The sequence below is a fragment of the Lampris incognitus genome, chromosome 3, assembly GCF_029633865.1.
Source record: "Lampris incognitus isolate fLamInc1 chromosome 3, fLamInc1.hap2, whole genome shotgun sequence".
Taxonomy (NCBI): domain Eukaryota; kingdom Metazoa; phylum Chordata; class Actinopteri; order Lampriformes; family Lampridae; genus Lampris; species Lampris incognitus.
Genome location: NC_079213.1, coordinates 26,468,316 through 26,496,074, shown reverse-complemented (window position 1 = coordinate 26,496,074; position 27,759 = coordinate 26,468,316). Strand labels below are relative to the sequence as shown.

Here is a 27,759-nt window from a genome sequence, read left to right as displayed (position 1 = left end):
CTCCTCCGCACATGTCCAAACCATCTCAGTCTTGCCTCTCTTGCTTTGTCTCCAAACTGTCCAATCTGGGCTGTCCCTGTAATACACTCGTTCCTAATCCTGTCCATCTTCGTCTCTCCCAACGACAATCATAATGTTGAGTCCGCATATAACAAAAGATAATCTGAACTCAGTTTACTAAGGATTTTGTTCATGATACATTATTACCAACGTCATTATAAATGTATGTATCCAAGTAATGTTAATCTTAATCAATAAAGGATTTCCTCTTGTTATAGTCCCAGCATGAAGTCAATATTCCAATTCAATTCAATTTATTGTCATCGAAAACAATGTGATAAAATCAATTTGAAGTGGCCTTGGTACCCAAAAGAAGACCACAGCGTCATTACTTTGTCGAGGGGGGAGTCCGGATCTTTTGTTAGTAACAAGTCTGCGTAACCAGATGGAAACATATAATTTGGAAATTGACGTCAGAGGCGGGATTGCCTTTGAATCGTCTGCGTTTCGGACGTGTTCGGGTGTTCCCTCGTCTGTTTCCGGACGGCGAGTTAAATCCCCGCCCCGCTTCATTCCTGCGTTGTTTGGGGATAGTAGGAAGATGGCGGCGGCCCCGCTGTACTGTGTCTGCCGGCAGCCCTACGATGTGAGCCGGTTTATGATCGAGTGCGACATCTGTAAAGACTGGTTTCACGGCAGGTACGTAGATCAAACTCCGCTTTACACAGCTGGCTCGCCCGAACTCACAAACAGCCCATTCTTTGTTTTATTTGAGAAGCGCGACGGCTCCCAGCCCGTGTTGACTGCTAGCTAAGTTAGCATGCTAACGATTTAGCGTCGGGTTTTTTTAAAGCGTCTATTGACTTGCCGGAGAAAGTGCGTCTCATTTTGTCACTTATTCTTAAATTGACTCCAGTGCGCCGTTAATCCGTGTGTCGTGTGAGATGAGCCCGGGCTTGGTGACCGTGTCCATTTGTGTTATTAATATTTGTGGATAAATTTTGAGCCCCGGCAAATCGTTTTTTTTTTAATCGAGAAATATGCGGATTTATCGAGGATTGGCGAGTTGTGTCAGTCGGTCTCGGCGATCAAAGCTCCTCTGAATCCGGTATATTTGGACACTTCCATTGTTGGACAGATGACGATATACACAAATGCCTAGATCGCATTTCAGTCTACTTTTAAATTTGGTTTGGCGGATTAATAGACGATTTAAGCAGCCACCGAACGCCAATTTGTATTCAAGCCTCATTCATTTCGCTTAGATGATGAGCGGTAAGGTCGAGAGGTGAGTCTTCTCAGACATGCAGTTAACTTGTTAAAGTTTACGCATCACGGGACATTTCATCTGTCTCGGCGCCGCTTACGAGGTGTTAAAGTTGAATAAATCCCGGTCATGCTGAGCGATACGTTTTGACGTCGTACCCATTACGCTCTTACGTTGGCAGAGTTGAGACATTTTTCGGTAGACATATGAATTATTCTATAGTGACTCAGTTGGAGGAAACAAGGCTCTTGTTATTGCAGCGCGTTTGATTGACAGCTTGAGAAATTTAAATCCCCTTTCAACCCAGGTCGACGCAAGGCATGGGACGCCTAGTGGAGAACGGGGGAATAGTTTAAAGGTATGAGGCACATGTCCCTGGAAAGCTCACGGGTTTTTGTCCCATTTGTTCTTGCTTTAGTGATTCTGTGTCCTCACAACCAGCTGTGGTTAAACTAGTGATGCAGAATCAATAGTAAGGAAAGTGTATATTTATTTATTTATTTGTGGGGGGGGGTTAGGGTGGGGGGTGTTGTCACTTTTTAAGCATCGCTCTTGTGCACGGGTTTCGTAGCGGTGTGGTGAAATCTGAATGAATGTGTGCGTCAGTGTAGACTGAAGTATCTGTCATCATGTCTGCTCGACACCTCTTATATCTACATAGCTGGCGACTCAGGCTAGGGTTCATGATCACTTTATCTGCTTCTAATTCAGATAACCAACAAGACTTGAAGACGTGGCTGAAATATGTCCAAGGCTGTGTATCATCTCACCCTTGTGTTCACAAGAGCCCAACCCCTGGTCCTCATAATCAGTTTGCACTGTTTTGCATTTCCATGGCAACTGTTTATGAAGACAATAAGCCACTTTTTTTGTTGTTGCTCGTGTTGAAATGATGGAAGCTATTGCATAACCACATATGCCAGAGTGCCAAAAACTCGGCGCCCAGAATTTGCGGAGTCTCTGGGCCAAGAAAGACTGGCTGTGTGTGTGTCATGTGCCAGAAAGAAAAGGAACAAATGTTGGAGCTTCCCCCATTGATGACTAATAAGCACAGTCATACACACACACACACACACACACACACACACACACACACACGCACACATGCACGCACACACTGTGGAGCTCCAAAAACATCCGTGTTTTCAGCCTGTTTCCCACAAGGCTGGCCAGAAGGAAGGGGATATTCTCTGATTGAGGATGATGGCACTCGGGCTAAGTGGAAAGCTGAGGATCTGAAAGACCCTGGTGCCTGCTTGTCAGCATTTCTCAGCTGCTTTGGCTGTTTCTGTTTGTATGAGGGAGAGGGACTTTGTCTTGCTGCCTCATTTTTTGTAAATACCCTTCAGTTTCATTGCCTTTCTCTTTCACCATATCATTACACAGCACAGCATGCCACTAAAAGTAAATGAGAAGCATTCTTCTCGTTCACTTTTAGTCATCTGAATGTCATAAGTTAGGACCCTGGGACCTGGAGCTTGGGGAGAGGAGTGGCTGGGCAGAGAATGTATTTGCTAGGATTGTCTTTATGCATGCTCAATAATCCAGGTAAGAAAATTAAAGAAAATTGAATTAGTTTATCTGGACACAACGTTTATTAACAGAAACGTTTCATCACTCATCTAAGTGACCTCTTCAGTCTACACTGACTGCAGGTATCCTCACCCTTATAAACAACACAGTTGCATAACGACCAAAACCAATGATCAGGTTCATATGTAAACAGGCGTGACCATTAAGTAGAATTTCATTGGCCATGTGTACTATTCAGAGGATTTGGGGAATGTTTGTGATCACAGTATGGTGACAGATGTACTCTTATCCCCCACCCATCCACCCACCCACCACCACCACCACCACCAACTCTCTTTCGAGGATGAGGATGTGCACATCCTTGATAGGGATGAACGCTGGTTTGAACGGGGAGTAGAAGAGGCCAACTATAGATGTGAAGAGGGACCGACCATCGCTGAACTTGGGGGGGGGGGGCTTAGAGTACACCTGTCGCCATCTTACAATGCTGTGATTGCAAACATTCCCAAATCCTCTGTGAATAGTACACATGGCTATTGAAACTCTATGTATGAAAGGTGCTATACAAATAAAGTTTATTATTATTATGCAACTGTATTGTTTATAAGGGTGAGGATACCTGCAGTCAGTTTAGACTGAAGAGGTCACTTAGATGAGTGATGAAAAGTTTCTGTCAATAAACGTTGTGTCCTGATGAACTGATTCAACTTTCTTTGGTATTTGCTATGATTGCGAAACTTTGTATGACCATTGGCCAGGGAGAGTGTTGGCTTCATAGAAGACATATTTAAGTCAAGAGACATATCATCTACGTATAAAGAGCCTTATTTATACCAAGTGGATGTCAGCAAACTAGGAGTCATCAGCGGGTCAGCTCTGATCAGTGTTACCTCAGTTAGGTGGAAGGCACTCACCCCAGCTTGTTGTATGGCTTTGGCAGCTGCGGTGGGGGTGTTGCTAGACCAGTGGCTAGGGGGCAAAAGGGGGGGGGTGATTGATGGGTGCTTCACCGTAGCCAAGTTCAATGCACCATCAGTCATTGTCGTACAGAGGGTAAGCATTCTAAAGAGAGATGGATAGCCTCCACAGAGTACCTCTTTGTGTTTACACCAACTAGGTGGACTTTTTGGCTTTTTTCATTCATGAATGAGACATTTCTGATCATCCTGTTTAGCTTACACATAGATTAATGAGCCCAATTAAAGTGCTTCTTCATAGCTCCTGTTAAGCAATCCATTCTTTAAGTGGCAAGTCTGTCTCTGGGCACCTTGCAAATCACATTAGATCTAGTTTGAACAATGTTGATTTGGCAGTCAACAGCATAGTATTGATTGCTGTCAGTTTGTATCACAATATTGCGGATATATGCCAATAAAAAGGCCCTAAAAATCCTTAACACTACTGTTTCAGGGACAAAGTTGGAACTCAATCAAGGATTGCAAAGAGGACTGGTTGCATTTTTTTTCTTTTGCAGAAGACTGCACCACTGGGATATATAGCACTGTGTTGCCATTCAAATATGGAAAAGTGACCAGAAGAAAATAAATGTCACCTTTTTGTAAGTCTTATTATAAAATGCTTCCTGAAAGGGCGAAAGAAAGAAGAAAAGCAAATGCAGCCGCACGTTTGTTTTGTTAGGGTGTTGTTCCTTATCTGATGCGAGGGTCTATGGACATGATGCTGTATTGCTTAGGCAAATTTGTAACTTGATATTAGGCTATTCAAATAAAATGGACTTAACTAGTATTTCTGTCATTTGTTGGTGGATTTGTTCAGTAACGTATTGGAGTGCACCAGCAAGAGAATGATGGTTTTTGTAAGTTTTTACGGGGGCCTTGAATGTAACGAGATGAACATGTTGAAGGCATGTGTGAAGGCAAAGCCTGATTCCAGGGCCGATGGCCTTGAGGCAGTGCTACCTGCACCGCAGACAATTAAGTAGTTAAAACTCCCTGGCGCTCTGCGACGCACCATAAACTACAAAGTGATCCTCTTTTGTTGTTTTTTCCAGATGACTACAAAGAGGTCCGCTCCTCCTTCACACTGTGGCCGCTGCAATGTTGTCGCTGCTTGTGTCTCATGTGCGGCGTTGTCAACATGATTGATCTTTATCCATCTGTCAGGTCTCAATGACTTGAACTGCTGTCCAGTCCGTTCAGCACTGTTTAAGTAAGCAGTGGCTGAGTGCACCGGGGAGAAGAGCTTGAGGGAGTCGGGTGGCCCCTCTAGGTTAGATGAAGATAGCCAGGTGTGTTTAACTGCCCTCATCTCCTCTCTATCCCCGCCGCCCATCCATTAGGGATCTGCCAGCTCGCTAATGTAGGCGTGTCCGTGCCCCATGCAGGGTGGTTATTTAGACCATAAAATAATGGCAGTACCCGCCTCCGGCTTTTGTGTTTCTTCAGTGATCATGGCAGACAATGAACCTCTCACAGAGCCTGGACTAATGAATAAGCTCTCTCAGTCACACAGGAAGGAGGCCCTTGATTAGAGGAAGTGGAGGCAGAGGGGCCGCGGATGGCGGGGGGTTAGTGAGCAGACAGATCACCGCTCTCATTCAGGAAGGGATGTTTGGCTTAGTGTTTGGCAGGGTTGCAGTCACAGTCTCTATGAAATGATTACGCTGAATTAGACATGGCTTTTTTTTTGTTTGTTTGTTTTTTTAATCTTTCAGGGACGTACTGCTCCTCCTCTCCACCATAATCTGTCATTATCTGCTGTCACTACAGAACAATAAAGCGCTGTTATTGTCTTCCAACTGATAGTGACATCTTACCCAATCGGTGAGATGACGACAGAGGTTGGTTTGTTGTGCGTTGGTAGTCTCCAGTACATAACCGCCCACTCACTTCTCACCAAGTCTACGACAGTCAAGAGGATATGAGAGCCTCATCACGCTTGCGCAAGAGGAAACACTTTACCCCCCCTCCTTTTTTTTTTCCCTTCTGTCTCGCTCAGCCCAGTTTCCTCTCTCCCCCGCATTCAGCATCTTGAGTCCTCACTCTTTTGACCGTCAAGCTAAGCAGTTAATCATTGGCACAGGTGATATGCGTGCTGAGTCAGGCCGGCGCATGTGGCACAGTGCCCTGGTTTCCCCCGCTGTGGCGTTACGTAAGGAAAGAGGGAAGGAAGAGGAGGACAAGAGAGGTCACCTCAAAAACTCCCTTGGCCCGGCCCGGCCCAGCACCCGCTCGCACGTCCCACCAAATGTAACGGCGGCTCGCTTGTGACTCATGCTGTCCCCCAGCCAAAAGCCCCACGTCCCCGGCCAAGATTCCATATACATGAGCTACACCCGATGTGCTGCACAGTACCGTGACTCACCATCCTTCTCACGTGGATGGACGGAGCTGCCGAGATTTTTATTGTTTTTTTTTTTTCACTGTTTTTGGCATTATGCACTGTTGTAGAAAAAGCTTATTCATAATACAAGAAAAATGAGGGACGATATGAGCGGGCCCTCTTCTACTTGTTAAGCGACTTTATTAAGAGCTCTTCTCCGCCCCACAGCGACAGTTTTAATTCTTGCCAGCTTTAGGAAAACCAATGTGGCCAACTATGAGAATGTTTGCTTTCTGTGTGGCTAATAATAGCATCTGGCTGAGTATGGTAAACTAGGTCGGATGAGCTGCTGTCGACTACATGTTAGTACACGAATGCTGATGGAGCTGACACTCACAGGAGCCCACCACTTCCGGAAGAGTTAATGGCTCTCGGCTTTGTTTCCTTTACAGTTTCCTGCAATTTCTCTTAGATCAAAGGCGATAGCGGGCCTCAGTTAGCTCCATCCCTCCTCCAGGCCGGGCTTTTTGTAAGAAGAAAAAAAAAAGACGGGTTGTATCAGTGACTAAATCTGTCGTTCGCAACCCCTGCAGTTACTCTCACTGTCACTTTTTTTTTAAAGATTTTTTTTCGGCATTTTTGCCTTTACCAGATTAGAGGATAGTGAAGTGACAGGAAACAAGGGGAGAGAGAGAGATGGGTGCGACATACAACAAGATCGCTGGCTGGAATCGAACCAGGGACATTTCAGTTATATGGCACGCGCCATAACCATCTGGCTACTGGGGTGCCTACATGCCGTCACCTTGACACTACTAACCTCTCCAGCCTAAGGGAAGGAGTTGTGGCTTGTCTGTCAGGAGCAAGGACCAAATGAGTGACAGCCAAAACAGGTTGTTTACAGGTTTCAGTATGGATATACAGCACAGCATAGCGACTTTTTTTTTTAAACAGCTCCTATTATGACTGATGGAATGATGACTGAATGATTGATGGAAGAAGACAGAAGTGTGATATTTTTAAAGAAAGCCAGGGATAACTTCTGACTTGTACTTTAGTACCCTTAAGTACTCATAACATTTCATGTCTCTTGCTTTAAAACGATTAGTCACAGATGAATGGAGGGCAACAAGAAATTGTCTTCCATTCAGTCAATCTCTTTTTAACTTCCAATCTATTCCTGTCCGATTCAGTTTGTTCCTCATTCGAATCGGGGATTCAAGGATGGAGTCGTCTACTGTTATCTACTGTATCTGCCTGATTTTCATGATGTGAATGTGAAGCCCTCTCGCACTGTAACTGTGATTTAGGGCTTTGCACCTAAATTTGACTTGGGGTGAAGGGATGAAAAATAGGAAGAAAAGGAGGGGAAGGGCTAATAAATGAGTATATAAAGGACAATTTGGGAAATGTTTATGGGTCTAAAGCTCTAGGTAGAGTAGCGCTGGCTAAGAAATGGAACAAGCAGAAGGAGGTACGCTAATAATAAAGAGTCAGATTTCAATTATAGTCTGAAACTTTAATTTTAGTCCACAAATTACATTTGGTGCAGCCACTTTGCTGAAGTGACCTAGATGCATTAAGTGCAATTCTAGACACAGTTATCAGCAATAGTAAAATGAATTTAAACAGAGATTTAGAAGATGGAGGGCTGGGAGGATGACATTAGAGCAAAGAATTAAAAAGAAAATAGATAAAACTGAAGACCCCAGAAGGCAAATATCATGCATTTTTAAAGTGATCACAAAGTCCATTCTCCATTTTAAGAATTGCTGCCATACTAGCACGCACACTTCATTAACACACATAAGCAAGCTGCAAAGTTTTTTTGTCTGGCTCTGAACATCCATTTGTAGCCATTCAGGCAGAATGGCTACCCTCAGTGGCTGCTCAGCCCATGCTGCTCTGAAATGGTGTTCTGGTATGCAACTGTGTGTGTGTGGTGTGTGTGTTCGTTGCTGCCTGTGGTTTGGCTCTTGGGAGGCGGTCGGGGGTAGAGGTTTGAGTGACGCTGACACTGTCGTGGAAGCGTGGGATAATAACACAAGGCTGTGACAACCTTAGCTCCGTGAAGAGCCGGCAGTGGATGTCCACTTCCACCCTAGCCATAAGAGAAACAGCTAGCCTAACTAGTCCCCCCTGCATTGTTGTGGTGCAAAGGCTATAAATTGGACTACGTGTCAAAACTGAAAAGTTCTCTTAGAAAACTTTCTTTCCATCGTCAGGCATACTAAGATTTTTTTGTTTATTTTTTTTTTCCCCCTTAGGGCATTTGTTGAGAAAAGGATTGAGGCCAAAGGTCATGAAAGGTCATCCTGCACACACTGTTACTGTGCAGTTTCTCACCCTCATTCATCTTGAGCCTATACCTCCTTCCTGACGTTTTGTTGGGATGTGACTTTAGGTTGGGTGTGATATACCAGCCTCACCTCGCAGGGGCCAGACAAAGACCCACTGAGAGAGAACTGGCTGACCTCCATTTCCTCAACTGTTTAAACTGGGACAGGGTTTTTTTTTTTTTTTTGGTTTATTTTTGTTGGTGTCTGTGTTGATTAATAGTTTTGACTCAAACTGCCCTGAACTTAACAGGAAGGTTCAACTTTGTTTATATTCTATTTTTAGGAGCCTAGCTTTTCCGTAAGTTCTAATAACAAAAGGTGATCCAAACAACATGTTCTTTTTAGAACTGTTTCACGTGCCTTTCCAATGACGGTCCCATGAAACGGCATTTACAGCACCGCAAACCGCCACGATTTGACGTAGATCTGAATGAAACAGAACAGGCTTGGTCGGCGTCCCTACAGACACAGCTGGCCGTGTCTGCGGGTGGGAAGCCGGATGTGGGTATGTGTCTTGGTCACTGCACTAGCGCCTCCTCTCGTTGGTCGGGGGGGGGGGACTGGGGGGAATAGCGTGATCCTCCCACGTGCTACGTCCCCCTGGCGAAACTCTTCACTGTCAGGTGAAAAGAAGCGGCTGGCGACTCCACATGTATCGGAGGAGGCATGTGGTAGTCTGCAGCCCTCCCCGGACCGGCAGAGGGGATGGAGAACGAACCGGGACAGCTTGGAAGAGTGGGGTAATTGGACGGGTACAATTGAGGAGAAAAAAGGGGAATAATCGAAGAAAAAAAAGAAACAGAACAGGCAGGTGGGATGTAGTGAGGGGTGGGCGTTTGATTTAACTAACAGACAACAATGGCCTGTCATTTTTAGAAGAATGTGGACATCTATGCTATTGACTAGGTCCAGTTTAGTGGTGGAAGATCAATCCAAGATCTTCTCTCAGTCTTGCTCCCATATTCATTGGACATTTTTATTAGTGCACACCAACATATGCCGGATGATGTTAGCTTAAAAAAAAAAATTGCCAAGAAAGAGAAAACGTTACTCTTACAAAAAAATTTAAAAAATTGTGAATTTCTAGAACAGTGTTGGATAGATGTAAATTAATGCGGATAAAGAGGTGACAGGAATGGTTATATAGTTTTAATTTCGTGGGAGCTTTAAAAAATGGCTCCAGACAGTTTTTCCTAAATTAAAGTAATTACGTGAAAAGCTTTTCAAGCCCCAATCTGTGATTTATGTGACCATATGAAATTGAGATATGTTTATATACATAATTAAAGCACTTGAATTATAGACGGAAAATAAGCCTTTTGTACTTTTCAACTGACTGAAACAAAACAGGCCCGTATTTTCTGTTACAAAGTTTACATGCATTGTCGATGTAAACGAATCTTTTACAGCATTCAAAAACATTAAAAACTCAGATTTAGTGTTAGTAGTGTTAGGAGTAGTGTTACTCCTTGTATTAGTAGACCTATCAATCAGTTTCAGACTGATGGCAGGTTCCAATCCTCAGTTTATATTTACAGTGCATCCGGAAAGTATTCAGACCTCTTCACTTTCCCCACATGTTGTTATGTTACAGCCTTATTCCAAAATGGATTAAATTCCTTTTTTTTCCTCATCAATCTACACACAATACCCCATAATGACAAAGCGAAAAAGGTTTTGTAGAAATGTTTGCAAATTTATTAAAAATAAAAAACTGAAATATTGCATGTACATAAGTATTCACACCTTTATTCAGTACTTGGTTGAGGCACCCTTGGCAGCGATTACAGCCTCAAGTCTTCTTGGGTATGAAGCTACAAGCTTGGCACACCTATATTTGGGGTATTTCTCCCATTCTTCTCTGCAGATCCTCTCGAGCTCTGTAAGGTTAGATGGGGAGCGTCGCTGCACAGCTATTTTCAGGTCTTTCCAGAGATGTTCAATAGGGTTCAAGTCTGGGCTCTGGCTGGGCCACTCAAGGACATTCACAGACTTGTCCCGCAGCCACTCCTTCATTGTCTTGGCTGTGTGCTTAGGGTCGTTGTCGTGTTGAAAGGTAAACCTTTGCCCCAGTCTGAGGTCCTGAGTGCTCTGGATCAGGTTTTCATCAAGGATCTCTCTGTACTTTGCTCCATTCATCTTTCCCTTGATCCTGACTAGTCTCACAGTTCCTGCCACTGAAAAACATCCCCACAGCATGATGCTGCCACCACCATGCTTCACTGTAGGGATGGTGTTAGCAAGGTGATGAGAGGTGCCTGGTTTCCTCCAGACGTGACATTTGGCATTCAGGCCAAAGAGTTCAATCTTGGTTTCATCAGACCAGAGAATCTTGTTTCTCATGGTCTCAGAGTCCTTTAGGTGCTTTCTGGCAAACTCCAAGCAGGCTGTCATGTGCCTTTTACTGAGCAGAGGCTTCTGTCTGGCCACTCTACCATAAAGGCCTGATTGGTAGAGTGCTGCAGAGATGGTTGTCCTTCTGGAAGGTTCTCCCATCTCCACAGAGGAACGCTGGAGCTCTGTCAGAGTGACCATTGGGTTCTTGGTCACCTCCCTGACCAAGGCCCTTCTCCTCCGATTGGATTAAACTGGCTGGGCAGCCAGCTCTAGGAAGAGTCCTGGTGGATCCAAACTTCTTCCATTTACGAATGATGGAGACCACTGTGCTCTTCAGGACCTTCAAAGCTGTAGAAATTTTGTTGTACCCTTCCCCAGATCTGTGCCTCGATACAATCCTGTCTTGGAGGTCCACCGACAATTCCTTTGACTTCATGGCTTGGTTTCTGCTCTGACATGCACTGTCAACAGTGGGGCCTTATATAGACAGGTGTGTGCCTTTCCAAATCATGTCCAATCAATTGAATTTACTAGAGGTGGACTCCAATCAAGATGTAGAAACATCTCAAGGATGATCAGTGGAAACAGGATGAACCTGAGCTCAATTTTGAGTGTCATAGCAAAGGGCGTGAATACTTATGTACATGCAATATTTCAGTTTTTTATTTTTAATAAATTTGCAAAAAAATTTTTACAAAACCCTTTTCACTTTGTCATTATGGGGTATTGTGTGTAGATTGATGAGGAAAAAAAAGGAATTTAATCCATTTTGGAGTAAGGCTGTAACATAACATAATGTGGGGAAAGTGAAGGGGTGTGAATACTTTCCGGATGCACTGTATAAATATCTAGGTAGCAGGATAACCCTTTTGTTTACATTCAAATTAAGGATTGTACCCTTGAATGTTTTACACAAGTTGATCAGTTTAGGCTTCAAAGGATGAAACACTGCTGAACCTGCCCTGTAAGTGCAGTCTGTGTTAGCCGAGCGTAAATGAAGCTCAGCTCTAAATCTCCCCGTCTTATCTCCAGCTGTGTCCAGGTGGAGGAGCACCATGCTGTGGACATTGACGTTTACCACTGCCCCAACTGTGATGTCTTACATGGACCCTCCCTGAGTGAGTAACTCTGTCAGTCCGTCGTGCTTCCTTTACCCCCCCCCCCGTCACTGTTTGAACAAGTGTTCCATCCATCCAGTTTTTTCCCTAGCCTCTCTTTACATACATATGATTCTTTCTTCGTTGATCTCTCCATTAATTAACCACACAAATACACCTCTCTTTTTCTCTCTGATGTCTCTGTGTCCTCTCCTCCTCCACCCTGATGTGGGCTGTTGTACTAGCCTCAGGGGAATTGGGGGGGCCATTCATAGCAGCAGCATTCCCATCTGATATAGAAGGCTTTTTTGGGAGGGGGGGGTTAACTAAGAGCCCAGAGGGCAGAGATTAATGTGGCTGATTGAAAATGTGTTGTAAACTCTTCATTCGAACTGGACAGGGTGCCCCTTTTTCATCCTCAGCACAAGTAATGAACAGCGAATTAATACTGCTATCAAGGCCAGCGGTGATATGCATAATTCACTGCTTCCTGGGGCCTCAACACAAGGAAATAAAACTGAACCAACACCATTAAACTTTGATATCATCTTGTGAAATGACCGGCGCTAATCAACTGTCTGTTGCAGTGAAAAAACGCAACAACTGGCACCGGCATGACTATACGGAGCCAGACGATGGAACCAAGCCAGTGCAAGCTGGCACCTCAGTGTTTATCAAGGAGCTGCAGAATAGGAACTTTGCCAGGTATTTGTGACAAGCAGCATGCACGCAAATAAACACACTCAGAGCCACACAGACAACCACCAAGGGTAACGCCGCTTCAGTGCCAGTCTAGGCACGGCTTGTTTTAAACCTGCTTGGCCGGAAAGAGGCTTATGCAGCTCACCCAATGAAACTGTTATCATTAGCCGTGTTTCCATAACGTATTTTTATGTGCATTTTGAAGTACTATATTAGAAAATTGCATTAGAATCATTGCATTTTTTGGCCTCCGGTCCGGACAGCATGAAACATGGCTGATACTAGCTGACGTGAAAAAACAATTGCATCTCGCCCAATTTAAACAAATTCCTGAAGCCGTCTCTCCATTTTCTCTCGTAGATGGCCAAGGCGACTAGTTTTGTTTCTGGTTCGCAACCTCTACTTCTTCTACTCTGTTAATTATCGCCATGTGTAACGTAGCCTATACCACCAGCTTCTGACAAAACTATGCTTTGCGTAGCCTAGTTTATTAGTTCCAAACCAGTTAATGGAAACGTGTCTTTCTCAGTTTTTTTTCTTTTTTTCTGACATTTCAAAGGTTCGCTTAAAATTCACATGACAATAGAAACATGGCTAGTGATACTCAAGAAGTGCACGACCTTCAAAATTTGGATAAAGTGAGACGTGTGAAGCATTGGGGTCTACACCCACCAACTGTGTTCATAACTTAACAACAGACCTTGTTGGTTGACCCTGCTGCGCCGTATGTATGTTTTTTCAGCGGGGACGAGGTTCTGATGCGGATGAGGGGTGAGCAGGTGACCACCAGGTACCTGGAAAGGCATGGTTTCAATTACCCCATAGCCGTCACAGAGATGGAAGGCCTGGGACTTAAACTGCCTCCGCAAACCTTCTCTGTCAGAGATGTGGAGCAGTATGTGGGTAAGGACTCCGAATAGATGACATGGAAAAAGGAAAGAAGGAAAAGCACCATCAGTGTTGTAGCATCAGAATTCACCATCAAGTGTCACAATTAGTTACAACTGACCCTTCTTCTGTACTTTTTTTTGACAGAGATTTGTCTGCTAGTATACAGTGGCTACATTTGGCTTATGAACTTAGACCAATAAAGAACTTACAAAGTCACCGGCAAGCAGGTGCCATCTGTGTGTCAATATAACAGGTTGTCAGGTTCATGGGGGTTTTAACCCATTATCAGGCATCAGGCAATGGCTGAATGAGCTCTAAATGAGGGTTGGCTATGCTTTCACTGCCCTCTCTATGACCGTTAGGCTTCCCCATTGAAACGGCCTGGTACTTCCAGGGTCCTATTACGAGCCCATTACTGAGCCCACTCGTGTTTTTATCATTGAGTTCAGATTACAGACTCCCTCTCACTTTATCTCTCTCCCATGCCCTACTGAGCATTAAGCCGTCTTTCTCCTGACAAGGGGCAGGTGGTGTGAGCAGGGGCCAGGTCTCAAGTTACATTTCTTACAGTTGGAAGACAATGGGACAGTAGGAGCGGACGCTGCCAGTGTCCAAGCCCAGCTCACTGGAAAACGGAGCCATGCTATGGCAATGCAGTGTTCATGCTATGCCAGCTCAAGGCCAAGCCACCCACATAGCAAAGTTGGGCAATCTAATTGACGCCCTAGTTAAATTTAGGCAGACTGCTAGCACATCAGTTAATTTTGTATTGCTACTTATCTAATGCACTTTCAACAAATCAAGGTTGTGTAGGACAGTTTGTGTGACATAGATATTGCGCGCATTGCACTACTCTAGAATGCAGTGAATTTTAAACAATGGCACAGTAGGGCTAAGGAGCAAAGGGAATGTTAAGACTTCTCTGGCTAATCCTCTCCACTATAGGGTTTGTGTTGCTGGTGCGTGGGCCTGTACGTGTGTGGTTTGCAGGTGGGTTTGTGTCGCTCTATGTGACTGACCGCCCTCACTCCAGCTGTTCCCTGTCATCAGACGCTGGCCAGCTGGGCCCATAGTTGTGTGTGTGTGTGTGTCTGTGTGTGTGTGTGTGTGTTTTTTTTTACTTGTGTGAGAGAGCAAAGGGGGTAATAAAAAAAAAAGTGTGTGGGAGGGGTGTGGGGTAAACACAACAGCCAGCTGTCTCTCTACACACTGGCGGCCCCGCTTCCGGGGGCCGTGTCAGCCATGCCTCAGCCCTGCCAAGACTAGTGTGATTTGCAGCCTCCCAACTGTTTTAGTTAGTGTCTCTCCTTGACACCCTCCTCCTTCTCCTCCTCCTCCCTTGTGCATCCGCCCTCTCTTTTTCTCCCATATAACCACAACACATATAATGTACAATTTTATCTTTCTTTCACAGCTATGAGCTCATCTATCTAGCTGTATATACACACACACACACACATTTTTTTTTTTTTTTTGATAGCCGACGATTGCTTATGGCATGAAACAGGCTTGTACTGTCAATTAAAGAATTTACTTGAATCACTGGATTATTTTGCTCCTTATTTTTTAGCACTTTCCCTACCATTGAGTGTTTCATTTAACGAAGTTATATATATATAACTTTGTTACTGTTGTTTGGCAGCTGATGATTGCTTATGGCATGAAACAGGCTTGTACTGTCTCATAAAGAACTTACTTTACTCACTGAGTTTATATATATATATATATATATATATATATATATATATATAAAATGTGTGTGAGTGTGTTTGTACTTTTTTGTTTCCTTTGCACATTCTCTAATACATGCATTCAAAATGGCTACCCTCTCACCTCCACCCACTCCCCCTCCTTCGAGTCTGGTGGTCTGGACAGACTAACAGATTGCTCAGCATACCTCTGTGAAGCCCTTCCCCACAGCGCCATATTAATGCTAGTTTTTCTTGTTCTAAAGACACAAGGAAATGCCAGCAGGCCTCAGACCCAGTAACCCCACCACTCACTCAATAGCTAATTAATACTGAAGATTTTTTCATTAAGTGACTATTCAGTGGTTTTGTTCATCGGCAGCCTGTTACTACTGGTAAATGTTAATGATATAAGGACTGAGTGGGAAAATGTCACAGTTGTCTTACCGCTGATTGTCTCCTATCCAGGTGGTGACAAGGTCATTGACGTGATTGACGTGGCACGGCAGGCAGACAGTAAGATGAAGCTCAGTGAATTTGTCAAGTATTTCTCCAAGCCCCACCGGCCCAAAGTCCTCAACCTCATCAGTCTGGAGTTCTCTGACACCAAGTGAGCTATGCTGTGGTCTCTTCACTGTCCATTTGCTCAGAGAAAGTATCAAGGAGGCCTTACTTGGATGCATAACTGCCACTAGCCGTAAGAGCTGGTGACTGTGCTGAAAATACTTAAGTTGGCATTGGCTTTTTGGTGGCCATAATCAGGGCTACATTCTATGGCATTTAGAGCTAAACCTTTGCATTTCATGCTCATCAGGAAGAATAAAAGATTGTGGGCACTGAAATGTAATGACAATTCAATTTGACAGCTTTCCTGAATCGTTTGTTACAGTCTTGATTTTTTTGACTAAATGCACAGGTTTAGTTAAATGCCAGTTTAGCTGTGTTCACTGAAATAGAATATTTTTATACGCCAAATTTCAGTCAGAATGAGTGACCAGAACAAAAATAAAATAAAATTTAGGGTCATTGGCACATGGTGGCGCAGTGGTTAGCACGGTCACCTTACAGCAAGAAGGTTCTGGGTTCGAGCCCCAGGATAGTCCAACCTTGGGGGTTGTCCGGGGTTGTACTCTGTGTGGCGTTGGCATGTTCTCCCCGTGTCTTCATGGGTGTCCTCCGGGTGCTCCAGTTTCATCCCACAGTCCAAAGACATGGAGGTCAGGTGAATTGGCCATACTAAATTGCTCCTAGGTGTGTGTGTGTGGGCCCTGTGTGATAGCCTGGCAGCCTTTCCAGGGTGTCTCCCCGCCTGCCGTCCAATGACTGCTGGGATGGGCTCCAGCATCCCCACGACCCTGAGAGCAGGAAAAGCGGGTCAGACAATGGATGGATGGATGGTCATACTCAAATGCAGTGTTGCCAGTGCTCACTTGTCCAGAATGACTTGCAATGAATGAGCAGATAGATGTTGACAAACTTGCTCTAGGAATATTTGGCCTAGGCACACATTTGAGACTTGAGGGTTATGGGACAGATTCTCTAACCACTGGGCTATACTGCTGCAAAGATTGTCATTATGAGTATTAAAAACTTTATTCTTCTATCTTGCCTCGTCTCTCCATCACCACCAGGATGTCAGAGTTGGTGGTGGTGCCTGACGTAGCTCAGAAGATGTCCTGGGTGGAGAACTACTGGCCGGATGACTCCTTTTTCCCCAAGCCCTTCGTCCAGAAGTACTGTCTGATGGGGGTCAAAGACAGCTACACAGACTTCCACATAGACTTTGGAGGCACCTCTGTTTGGTACCATGTTCTCTGGGTAAGTCTGTGCGGATGTGTGCACTGCAATGGGCCAAATGTGTTTTGGAAGCCACTGAATAAGGCTAGGTGTGTCACTAGCACAAGTTCCCTCTCATGGCTTGAAGCAGAGCACACTGAGCAGAGCTGTCAAACTGTTTGGTTCCCATGTTGACCAGCATTAATCAAAAATGCAGACAAGTTAAAACTGTATTGTTAGATGTTCAAGCCAAGCCCTGAGGGTCTCTCACCATTCGCCAAGCTCGCCAACTTGTAATTATGCATGCTTGTACACACCGTGCGTTTTTTAGGGCAATAGCAGCTGATCCATGCCTCCCGTTTCCTCATCAGACATCTCCTGTATCCCATATAACCCTATGACTGTTAATACAACCAATTAGACCATGTGGGTGTGTAAGGGTTAATACACAGGTATTTATGTACAGTTACTGCACCCTGGTTCCAATGCTCAGGTACTTAAAACGTGGAAGCTCCATGCAGCTGTTCACCTCTCAATCGCCTCCTTCCACCTTGCAGGGTGAGAAGGTCTTCTACTTGATCAAGCCCACTCTGGCCAACCTTGCACTATATGAGGCATGGAGTTCGTCACCCAATCAGAGCGAGGTGTTCTTCGGGGACAAAGTGGACAAGTGCTACAAGTGTGTCGTACCCCAAGGAACCACCCTGCTCATCCCCACAGGTCTGTCTTTGTTTGTTGAGAGAGAGAGAGAGCGAGAGCGAGAGAATGTATGTTTGTGCTTGTCCCCAAAAGACCTCTACCACTGGATTCTCAGTGTTGGGTGATTGCCCACTTTGTGGCTTCCAAGCACTTCAAATCACACACACTTATCTGTGTCATTAACATTATATGGTCATAGTTGATGCTTGACTGACTGTATTGGAGCAGCTCAGCTGACTTGATGCCCAGAAGCATGAAGCTTTTTTTGTCTTTTCATAGACACTTCATCCCACCAAGAAAACACACACTTACACACTTATAAATAATAATCAGGCTTCCCATGGCTCCTGCCAGGAAAATACAGACTTCTTGGAGAACCTCTCACATTGCAAAGGCAAAAATTGAGGAGAGGGAATTTTTTCACTTTGCAACAAGCTAAGTGTTTAATGATCATATTACATTGGAAAATACAGAGATGGGGAGGCTGTTTTTGTAATATGATGGAAGTAGCAATGCAAGTTTAGCTTACCACTTTCTCTCCTTGTTATATCTTCTACTCAAGTGTATGACCTCAACTTCTCCCATTCAATCCCCTCTGAAAGCATTTATGTTCCTTCTCAGATTTTTTTTGAAATCGCTTCTAGCAAACTCCAGGCATAAATTAACGTTGGCCTTTTCTCAGAGGTGGCTCATTTCAAACTACTCTCCCAGAGTTCGAATCAGTGAAGTGCTGAAGAGATTGTTGATCTCTAGATAGTTTCTCTCATTTCGTCCAATGAGCTCTGCAATTCTGAGCATTGTAGCTGGTCTGTTGGCCACTACTTTTTGTCCTGTGCGCCTACTAAGTTTCAAAGCTTTGCAAGTGTTTTCATTACCTTCTACAGCTTCTTACCTCCCAATAACTTCATCTCAAAGCTCCGTGGGCAGTTCTTTGGCCTTCATGGCAGCACTGATCTGATCTTTTGTTTCAGTTCTGAGACCTCACAAAGTCTGATTTTATTTTGCAGTAATACAAATGAACAAAGGTGGATCCAAAACAAACACAGGCAGACCTTGTGTTCAGTGTGATCTCTCAAGAAAATTGAAGACATCTGATCCAACTTCTGTTGTTAACATAAAAGGGGAGAATATTTATCAGTTAAGGAATGAATTAATTTGGGCTTATTTTCAGTTTGACATTGTAGAGAATTACTTCTTTAGGAGTTAAAAAGAAATTGCATTTAATATTTCATTTTGATTTACCAATATAACAAAACACAAAACAATCAATGAGGGAATGAATTTTCTCAATCCACTGCACCTTGGCAGACATTTGATCAGATGGATTAGTACTGTGAGCAAGTCAACGCAAATATTTGTTTTACATTCAAATGTGGTATCTTGCAGTTTGCAAAAACCATAAAAGTTGGATTTTATAAGATAGTTGGGTTAGCTTTGCTGAAAAGGTTAAGTTAAAACTCACCATTGTGTCAAGTCATTATCGGGATCCATCCGTCACGCTCACGGTGATCTTTTTAAAGCCTGTGGAATACCATCACAAAGCTTGGTTCAGTTTGTCAATGCGAGATGTCCTCCGCCAGCCTTCCAGCAGGGTTTCAGCTCTAGATAAAGAGGGTGATGAGAGGTGGGACTAGCCGGGGTCAGAGTGCACCAAAACGAGTCAGTCATCCACGGCGCCCTCTGTCTCTGGCAGTATTATCGAGCCTTTCTGTCGCAGCAGAATCTGTTTTCTCTCACTTTGGCCCAAATAAAAGTGCTGTTTATCAGAGAGGCCACACATCATTATAATGGCTCTTAATTCCAACAGCTTTATCTCTCATAGGGTCTCAACTCTAGGAAGATAAGATGGGAGTATGTGTTTGTTAATGGGCGCATGTGGGTGGGATGTGACTAGGTGTGTTTTCACATGCACATGGGTCAGCTATTTCAACAGTAAATTTTGTAATGGTAAACGTGCATCTCTCTCACACACTCACACACACACACACACACACACTAATTCACGACTACAGACCTTTTATTTAATTGTTCATGTGGATCATCCTGTGGCTCAACTGTCTAAACCTGTGTACTGTGGTGCCCCCTGCAGGATGGATCCACGCTGTTCTCACCTCTCAGGATTGCATGGCATTTGGAGGGAATTTCCTCCACAACCTCAATATTGGCATGCAGCTCAGGTAAACGGCTAACAGAAATAAAGCACGGTTTGGTTTTGCTTGTGTAGCTTTTACATTTTTTTTATTGTCGCTGAGCTTTTCACCACATTATGATTGCCCATTCACAGGTGTTATGAAATGGAGCGCCGCCTGAAAACCCCAGACCTCTTCAAATTCCCTTACTTTGAGGCCATCTGTTGGTACGTGGCCAAGAACCTCCTAGAAACTCTTAAAGGTTAGTAAATGTGAAGTTTTTTGCAATATCCATTTGTGTTTTTATTCTGGATTTATTTTTCCATATATAAATGCATAAACGGAAAACAATCAAGGTAATACTGCCCACAACCTACTAAATATAGTGCATTAAGAATACACAAAACTTACAGATTAGGTTGCTAATATCGGTCATTATGGCAAAAGAAATTTTTTTGACAAAGATGTTGTTTTCTTGTTAGTTCAACTGTATGGTATTTTTTTGGTGCTAGTAAGTGTAGGAAGTCAAAGTTCATTGTTCTAAGGTAGTAAACACAAAATGCATATGAAACGGAACGTTACGAATTTTTCAGAAATGGCCAGCACATCATTTTCTCTCCTTCTGTTTCCTCTTAACATCAATGGAACACTTTCTTCTCCCTCAGAGCTACGAGAGGACAACTCTCCACCCCCGACCTACCTAGTTGATGGAGTCAAGGCTTTAATCAGTGCACTGAAGACCTGGTTGAAAAGAGAGGTAAGGGGGTCAAAATCCCACGGTGTCCTGGGCACAGTTCCAGGTCACTGCTTTATGCCTGCACCCATCTTCAAGAGCATTTACACTCTATATGATCATTTCCATCGTTGAGCTCCAAGCAAGGACATATGTGGCTGCGTGCCACTGTTTTGATGACAGATCTTTCTGATCCTGAAACTTTGTGTTATTGTGGTCTGTTTTGGCTGTGCAGGTGACTGAGCCCACCAGTGAGGTACCTGACCACATCAGGCCCAACCATCTCATCAAAGAGCTGACCAAGGAAATCCGCTACCTGGAGGTAAGAAAGGAGGATAAGGAAGAATTTTAAAACGAAGAGGAATACTTCACGCAGGCGGTGGAGTGTCAGGGCTTCTTGAACTGAAACTCCTGTCCATTAGCCGATTTCATCTTGTCTCACTCCATTTTCTTGCACAAATGGCTCCCCCCCCCCCCCCATGCTCGGACATTTGCCTTGGAAACTAAATGACCAGTGAAAACTGCCGATTGACATTCACCTGTATTTACGTTCACCCTCAGGCAGGGTGTACCAACAACACATCTTGTAAATGTCGTGCAATGCATATGCAAAAGTCAATTTTTGCGCAGTAGCAGTGGCAATCGCCAACGGTTAAGGTTAGTGAGGCTGCCATACAATGGTTCGGCTGGCTTCATCTAATCATTTGGTCTCTGAGAGAGTGCCTATGGAGCCTCTCTGCTAAGCCTCGGATTGCATTTATGTTTGTATTTTATCATGCCTACAGCAGCAACTTGCCTTAGAATGTGTATTAACTACTTGATTTTCACTGGTTTGGGTCTTTAAAAAGTGATGGAGCATGTCTGGCTTAAGCTAGTTGGTTGGACCAGCGCTTTGTTGACCAGGTGATTGTATGTGCGTGTGTGTGCATGGACGTGTCTGTAGGAGGAACCAGGCAGTGCTGGCAAGCCAGTGAAATCTCAGGGAAGTGGGCCTGGAGTTGGGGCTGGATCAGGGGGCTGTCCAGCAACCCGCTCCACACTGGAAAAGCTGTGCCAAGCACGGCATGCCCGAAGAGCAGCCAGACGACTGCGGGAGCAGCAAAGACATGCTCCGAAGGTGCTCTCCAACCTGGATATCTTGGAGCAGCACACCAGAGAGGTGTTGAAGAGACTGGAGGTGGGGCCTCTGGAGGAGGTGAGCATAGCAAACCATACAAGGCCATCTCAAATAGACCACCATTCAGCAACATATGAAATACTCATAGAATTTTAATGTATGTTTGATACAACCCAGAATGTTGAAATGATGGTGATGTCATTAGGTTACAGTCAGAGAAAACCTAAACAAACTAGTCATAGTAGTTTCAGATGTAATTAATGAACAGATCTAACATGACTTACTGCTCTGTGCCATCTAGGACCCAGCGTTCTGTGCCAAGGTTCATGGGAAGCTCAACAAGGTGTCAACTGCATCGGCAGCTGCTGCTGAATGTCTAGATGACAACCACCTGCGGCTCATGCTTGTCAACGGCAGAATCATCCAGTGAGTGCTCAGCATGCACTTGTTACTTTCTTTATTGTGTTACATCAGTACAGATCCACCGTGGGAGGGGATTAACTAAAGGAGTAAATAAGCCTAACTGAGAGCTAAAGACATAGCTGGATCTGATAGCAGAAATCTAGCTGATGTACAAACAATGCAGTGCACAGTTGAACAACAAGATGCGTAAAATGAATTGGGAAAAGGTCAAGCCAAATTGAGAAAATGATCATAAAGGGGAAGTGGGTGTGTTAATGGTAGAGGGGGTAAAAAGTGTGTAGGCAGAGTTTGTATGACACATCATGAAACATGGCTCATCAGACTGGTCCTTAAAATTCTTAAAGGGAAATTTCACCGATTTTTTTTTTTCTTCCCCAACCTCACTACAACAGGGATAGGACATGAAAAACACCTGCAGATGTTCCCAGTCATTTCTGTATCTCTGGTCTGGCAATGAGTTTTTTTTTCTGGCTGTGAAGTCGTGATATCAGTTGGCGGCCAGAAAAACTACAGCTTTGCAGGGTTTCTAATACTCTACTCTAAACATGCTGCTCAACAAACACATCCTCGTTCTCTTGGCTAAGCTAAGTTTCCAGTGGTGGAAATTACATCCCACAACACTAGCACTGAGGATTTTAATGGACGATAATACAGAGGCTTACGCACAATGCATTCTGGTACATGAGGTGCTGTGAGCAGGAGAACACTGATTTCTCTGTTGATATAGTACGCAGTGAGGACTTTATAACTTCAATCCACTACAGTACTCATCAGTACTGATTGCATATACACAAACCATTGGTGAAATTTCACTGTGGTTACACCCATTGTGAATGAATCTACATCTCATTCTTCCATTGAGATCCTCTGTTTGAAGCAGAACTTCCGATGAGTATTCCAGAATACTAATTAAGATCATTTATTATCTTTCTCTTCACCCTCCCATCCCATGCCGGGTGTGTTCCTCTTTCCACGTGCAGAGATGTGAGGCGGCCAGGCACGGGGAGCAGTCCAGTGAAGGTGGAGGGTGAGAGGTCATCGGCATGTCAAGACCTGCCCAAGGTAGACGTGTTAGTGAACATAGAGCCCAGCCAGGAACGGCACAGCACAGTACAGCAGAGAAGCCCACACTCGTACAGTAAGTCAGCACTGGCTGTAAGAATGGACACCATACGGCAGCATGAAAAATGTGGTCACGCATGCACAAACCTGTGGACTAATGCACATTCATATTGTTTGATAAGTCATTAGGTCAATAATATGGCGTGTTTCAATTGGCAGTGTCTGCGGGTGGGAAGTCGGATGTGGGTATGTGTCCTGGTCGCTGCAGTAGCGCCTCCTCTGGTTGGTTGGGGCGCCTGTTCAGGGGGGAGGGGGAACTGGGTGGAATAGCCTGATCCTCCCATGCGCTATGTCCCCCTGGCGAAACTCCTCACTGTCAGGTGAAAAGAAGCGGCTGGGCGACTCCACATGTATCGGAGGAGCCATGTGGCAGTCTGCAGCCCTCCCCGGATTGGCAGAGGGGGTGGAGCAGCGACCGGGACGGCTCGGAAGAGTGGAGTAATTGGCTGGGCACAATTGGAGAGACCCAAAAAAACCCCAAAAACAAATATGGCATGTTTGGTCAGTATCAACATGCAGTTCCAGGTTCGATGGGCTTTCACAAGTTTAGGGCTGAGCCATGTGGCCTGAAATATACATCATGGTATAATTTTTTATCATGGACAATAATTATTACATATTAATTTTTCTTTTCAATAAAACTGCCTCTAAATGTAAGATGACTTACAAGGACAGCTGTTGGTGTAATGTACTACAGCCGTATTATGAGGATATTTCACATGGTATCATTCTCTTATTAGCATTTATTAACAGAAGAAAAATATGATGAAATATGAACTGAGATATAAAATTAGTTCTGAATTGGTAAATGGCTTGTATGCCAAGGATCTGGCTATAAATTCAAACCGTGTCAAAATAATCATGCTTGCCACCTGTCTTTAACCAATTCCTCCTCTCCTCTGGCAGTCGCCATTTTTGTTTCTAAACCACGCAATAACCAGTTTTACACCAAGCACTGGCCAGACACATTTGAATATCTGTATCTGAAGAGGTTCTACCCATATATGCTGTACAGTCAACCATATCATAAAGCAACATTTTACTTGTGTAGCATTCATACTGTGGTAATACTGACCACCCCTTCAGGGGTATGTGGATAACACTGTCACCATCTCTAGTTTATGGTCTTTCTTACTTTCCTCAGGAGGTCTGGAGAGGGTGAAGACTGAACTCAGGGAAGAAGCCTCAGGACACTTCAGTGTGTCAGACGTGGAGTCAGACAGTGACTCAGCCACAGAGGTAACTGAATTTCAGTGGATTTTCCATTGCGTAATATCAGGCAGTACCATCGGCCATACCAAGCCCTGTTGGATTACAAATATGTAGCTTTGTGCCAACGATTCATACTATGATTACTGATGTATCCACAATCTGTGTCAATGTAGCGGAAAGCATCGTCATCTTCATCTTCGGAGGAGGATTCAGGGAGCTCCCAGGATGAAGAGGAGGAGGAGGAAGACAGGGGCTGGTCTCAAAGGGAGGGCTCAGGGCACACCATAGAGCTGGACCAGACTGGCGAGAAACTCAGGCACAAACACAGACCACTCAAAAGGTAAGGAACACTTTAAAAAAAATTGAACGCAGTCCTATCAGGAGGTTTTCTCCTTGCAGCATGATGGTGTGGTAAAAAAACATTCTGAGCTCAGGAAAGCTTATTCCAATGACATGTTAGTGAAATGTCTGTTAAGTGTTGCAGATTCTTTTTTTTTTTGTCTCTGACATAAAACTATGCCTCAGCAACATCCAGGTCATGGAATTACACAAGTCAATCAGGACCAGAATGGCTCCATCCCCAGCTTTTTCTGTATTTTGTACAAATTTTGCATTGTTACGCATGGAGAGGCAGTAAATCTAAGTGTGATTTTCTGTGGTTCCTGCAGAGAACATCCTACCTCACCCTGCACAGAAGAGGCCATTCAGGGGATGCTGTGTATGGCTGGCCTGCTGTGCCCCTCCAAGCCAGAGAAGGGAGCCACCTCCCAGGAACCCTGGTGGTCCAGCCCCAGCCGGCACTCGCCACCTGAGCAGAGGGAGCAGGCACAGCACCAGAGGCGGCTCCATGGGGACAAGAGCCCAATGGACAGCCAGGGCAACAGCAGTAGTGAGGCCTGGGACAATCAGGGGCTCTGCCTTGGAGCCCCCAGCCCTCTTAGCCAATGCCAAACCACCAGCCCAGAGACGGACTACCAGTACTGTGACCCTTCAATGTCTCCCCCCCTGCACCCCTCAAAGAGACACGCCCCCAACCCCCCTCCTATCAGCAATCAGGCCACAAAAGGTTTGGAGACCACTTTTTTTCCCCCATTCCTGTTCAATTTTGCCTATATATATATCTTGTTCTGTTTGGTTTTCTGTTAATGTGCTCACCATTAACACTGTTTACAACGTGAACCTTGCCTCAGCTGTTGATACGGGTGCTCTGTGTTTTGCAGGTAAGCGGCCCAAGAAAGGGATGGCCACTGCCAAGCAGAGACTGGGAAAGATCCTGAAGCTCAACAGACACAGCCGGGTGTTTGTGTAGTGCTCCAGTTGATAACGGGCAAAGGCTGGGAAGGATCCTAATCCGTCCCACCCCACCCTCAAATCTTCAAACTGGGAAACATGCACGCAACTGGTTTCCAGACACTTCTGTGCTATAGAAATGGAAAAACACACACACGCACTCTCTTGACTGCCTGGGGACGACCCGAAACCGAAAGACTGACGTGTAAACACGCTCACTGTGCATGCTTAGGAGACAGGGTATTGGATTCACACCAAGTGAGTGCATGGCTCCACTACAAGCACACTAAAAGGATAAAAACACGACAAATAAACAAGAAGGGAGGTGGAGAGAAAAAAAACACAAACCTTTGAGGACAAGCATGTTACAGCCTCTACAGCTGCAGGGAAACTCTTATTAAGTGGGCATTGAAATGGGCCAAGGAAACCAGATAATATTTTCTCTGGCTTCCAACGCAGCAAGACATCCACTACTCTCGATGCCAAAACATCCGCATCACACATTCGCTAATATTTCCCCTCTGTGTGTGTGTGTGTCTGTGTGTGCGTGTGTGTATATAGCTTTTCCCTCTCACCACTCTCATCAGTGGCTCTCTGCAGCAAGCTGACATTGGAGGGGTGGAGCAGCAGGTCACACCGAGTAGTAGGCCGGCCTCCAGTTTGGTTGAGACACTGGGTTTTTTTGTTTTGTTTCTAAGAAGCAACTGGCTCTTTAGCCGGTGTCCATCTCTGTCAGACCCTGACAGGGAGGGAGGGGAAAACAGGTGCTAAGGAGGAAGATTTGAACTGAAATTTCAAAATGGTGCTCATTGTTTTGACTTTGTCCACTCATGCCCCCCTTCCCCTTCGACTCCCCTCCCCTGAACTCCCTTTATGTTAATCACACCAGCAATAATGAGGAGAGAACGAGTAGAGGCAGCACTTCGGTGTATTCTCCCCCATTCTTCATTGATATATATATACATATTATAGCCTGGCATTCATGTGGAGGTTACTTTAACATGTACTACCTACCCAAGCATTGTTGCAGACCAAGTACACCCCTTCATGGCAACAGTATTCCCTGATGGCAGTGGCCTCTTGCAGCAGGATAGTGCAACCCTGCCACACTGTAAAAATTGTTCAGGAATGGTTTGAGGAACATGACAACGTGCTCAAGATGTTGCCTTGGCCTCCAAATTCCCTAGACCTCAATCTGAGCAAACGTCTGTGGGATGTGCTGGACAAACAAGCCCAATCCATGGAGGCCCCACCTCACAACTTGCTAGACTTAAAGGATCTGCTGCTGACATCTTGGTGCCAGATACCAGAGGACACCTTCAGAGGTCTTGTGGAGTCCATGCCTCGACGGGTCAGAGCTGATTTGGTGGCCACGAGGGGGACCTACACAATATTAGGCAGGTGGTTTCAATGTTTTGGTTGATCAGTGTGTGTGCGTGTGTCTACATACATACATATATATATGTGTATAATTTATCAATTATTTTGTGCATGAACCAGGTCTAAAACAACTGCAATTTGATCCTCAGTGTTTTTCTAAGTATTACCAAGTTGCTCAGTTGACTGCATTAAAAGGTTCTGGACTTCCCAGTCTGATCAATATTGGTATGTGATCGGAGAAGGGACTCTATCCCTTCACTGACCCTGAGGGGGAAAAAAAAGGGGGGGGGGACTGACGCTGAAAGTGCTGCCTCTCGATGAGCTTATTTAGAATAGGAATTATTAAGAGTCGTTCACTTGGTTGATCACTTTGATGGTAAACGACTGGCAAGATGTCCTGCTTAATTTATTTCTTTTTATCTGTGATGGGGATTTTTTTTGGCGTTTGTTTTGTAATGTTATTTTTAATGGATTCTGAATGATGTATTTATTAACTGAAAGAGATGAATGATTTTATTATATTTTGACCCCTAAACATTGGCTGTTCTTGAGGACTCCTTTTTTTCTTTTCCTTTACTCATTGTAAATGTTTGTTTTAGATTTCACGTGATCATCTATTGTGTAGCAGTTTGCCTACAGATCTTTTCCTACCTTCTATTGTCATAACTCTTGACCCCTGACCCTAGTTGAGTAGATCTCGTTTTGCTTTGTACGTGTTGGGGTTTCCTCTTTAGCCAGGCGT

General features: G+C 44.5%; 1 protein-coding gene across 1 annotated transcript; it reads left to right on the top strand.

The window, feature by feature from the left end:
* The first annotated feature begins 570 nt into the window (after positions 1-570).
* Positions 571-27,557, top strand: kdm7aa (lysine (K)-specific demethylase 7Aa). Its single transcript, XM_056275710.1, has 18 exons — positions 571-699; positions 11,791-11,876; positions 12,443-12,560; positions 13,300-13,460; positions 15,605-15,746; positions 16,768-16,954; positions 17,470-17,632; positions 19,701-19,788; positions 19,896-20,002; positions 20,406-20,497; positions 20,709-20,795; positions 21,417-21,668; positions 21,892-22,016; positions 22,994-23,151; positions 24,280-24,374; positions 24,521-24,687; positions 25,016-25,413; positions 25,568-27,557. Exons 1-18 carry the CDS (start codon positions 602-604, stop codon positions 25,654-25,656), a joined length of 2,613 nt encoding a protein of 870 aa, XP_056131685.1. The 5' UTR covers positions 571-601; the 3' UTR covers positions 25,657-27,557.
* Positions 27,558-27,759: the final 202 nt, after the last annotated feature.

Bases quoted from the DNA above. Each gene is read 5' to 3' on its own strand.
- kdm7aa (XM_056275710.1), top strand. From the start codon at position 602: ATGGCGGCGGCCCCGCTGTACTGTGTCTGCCGGCAGCCCTACGATGTG. The intron at 11,877-12,442 runs GTGAGTAACTCT...TGTCTGTTGCAG, and splicing joins CTTACATGGACCCTCCCTGA to TGAAAAAACGCAACAACTGG. The intron at 22,017-22,993 runs GTGAGTGCTCAG...TTCCACGTGCAG, and splicing joins GTCAACGGCAGAATCATCCA to AGATGTGAGGCGGCCAGGCA.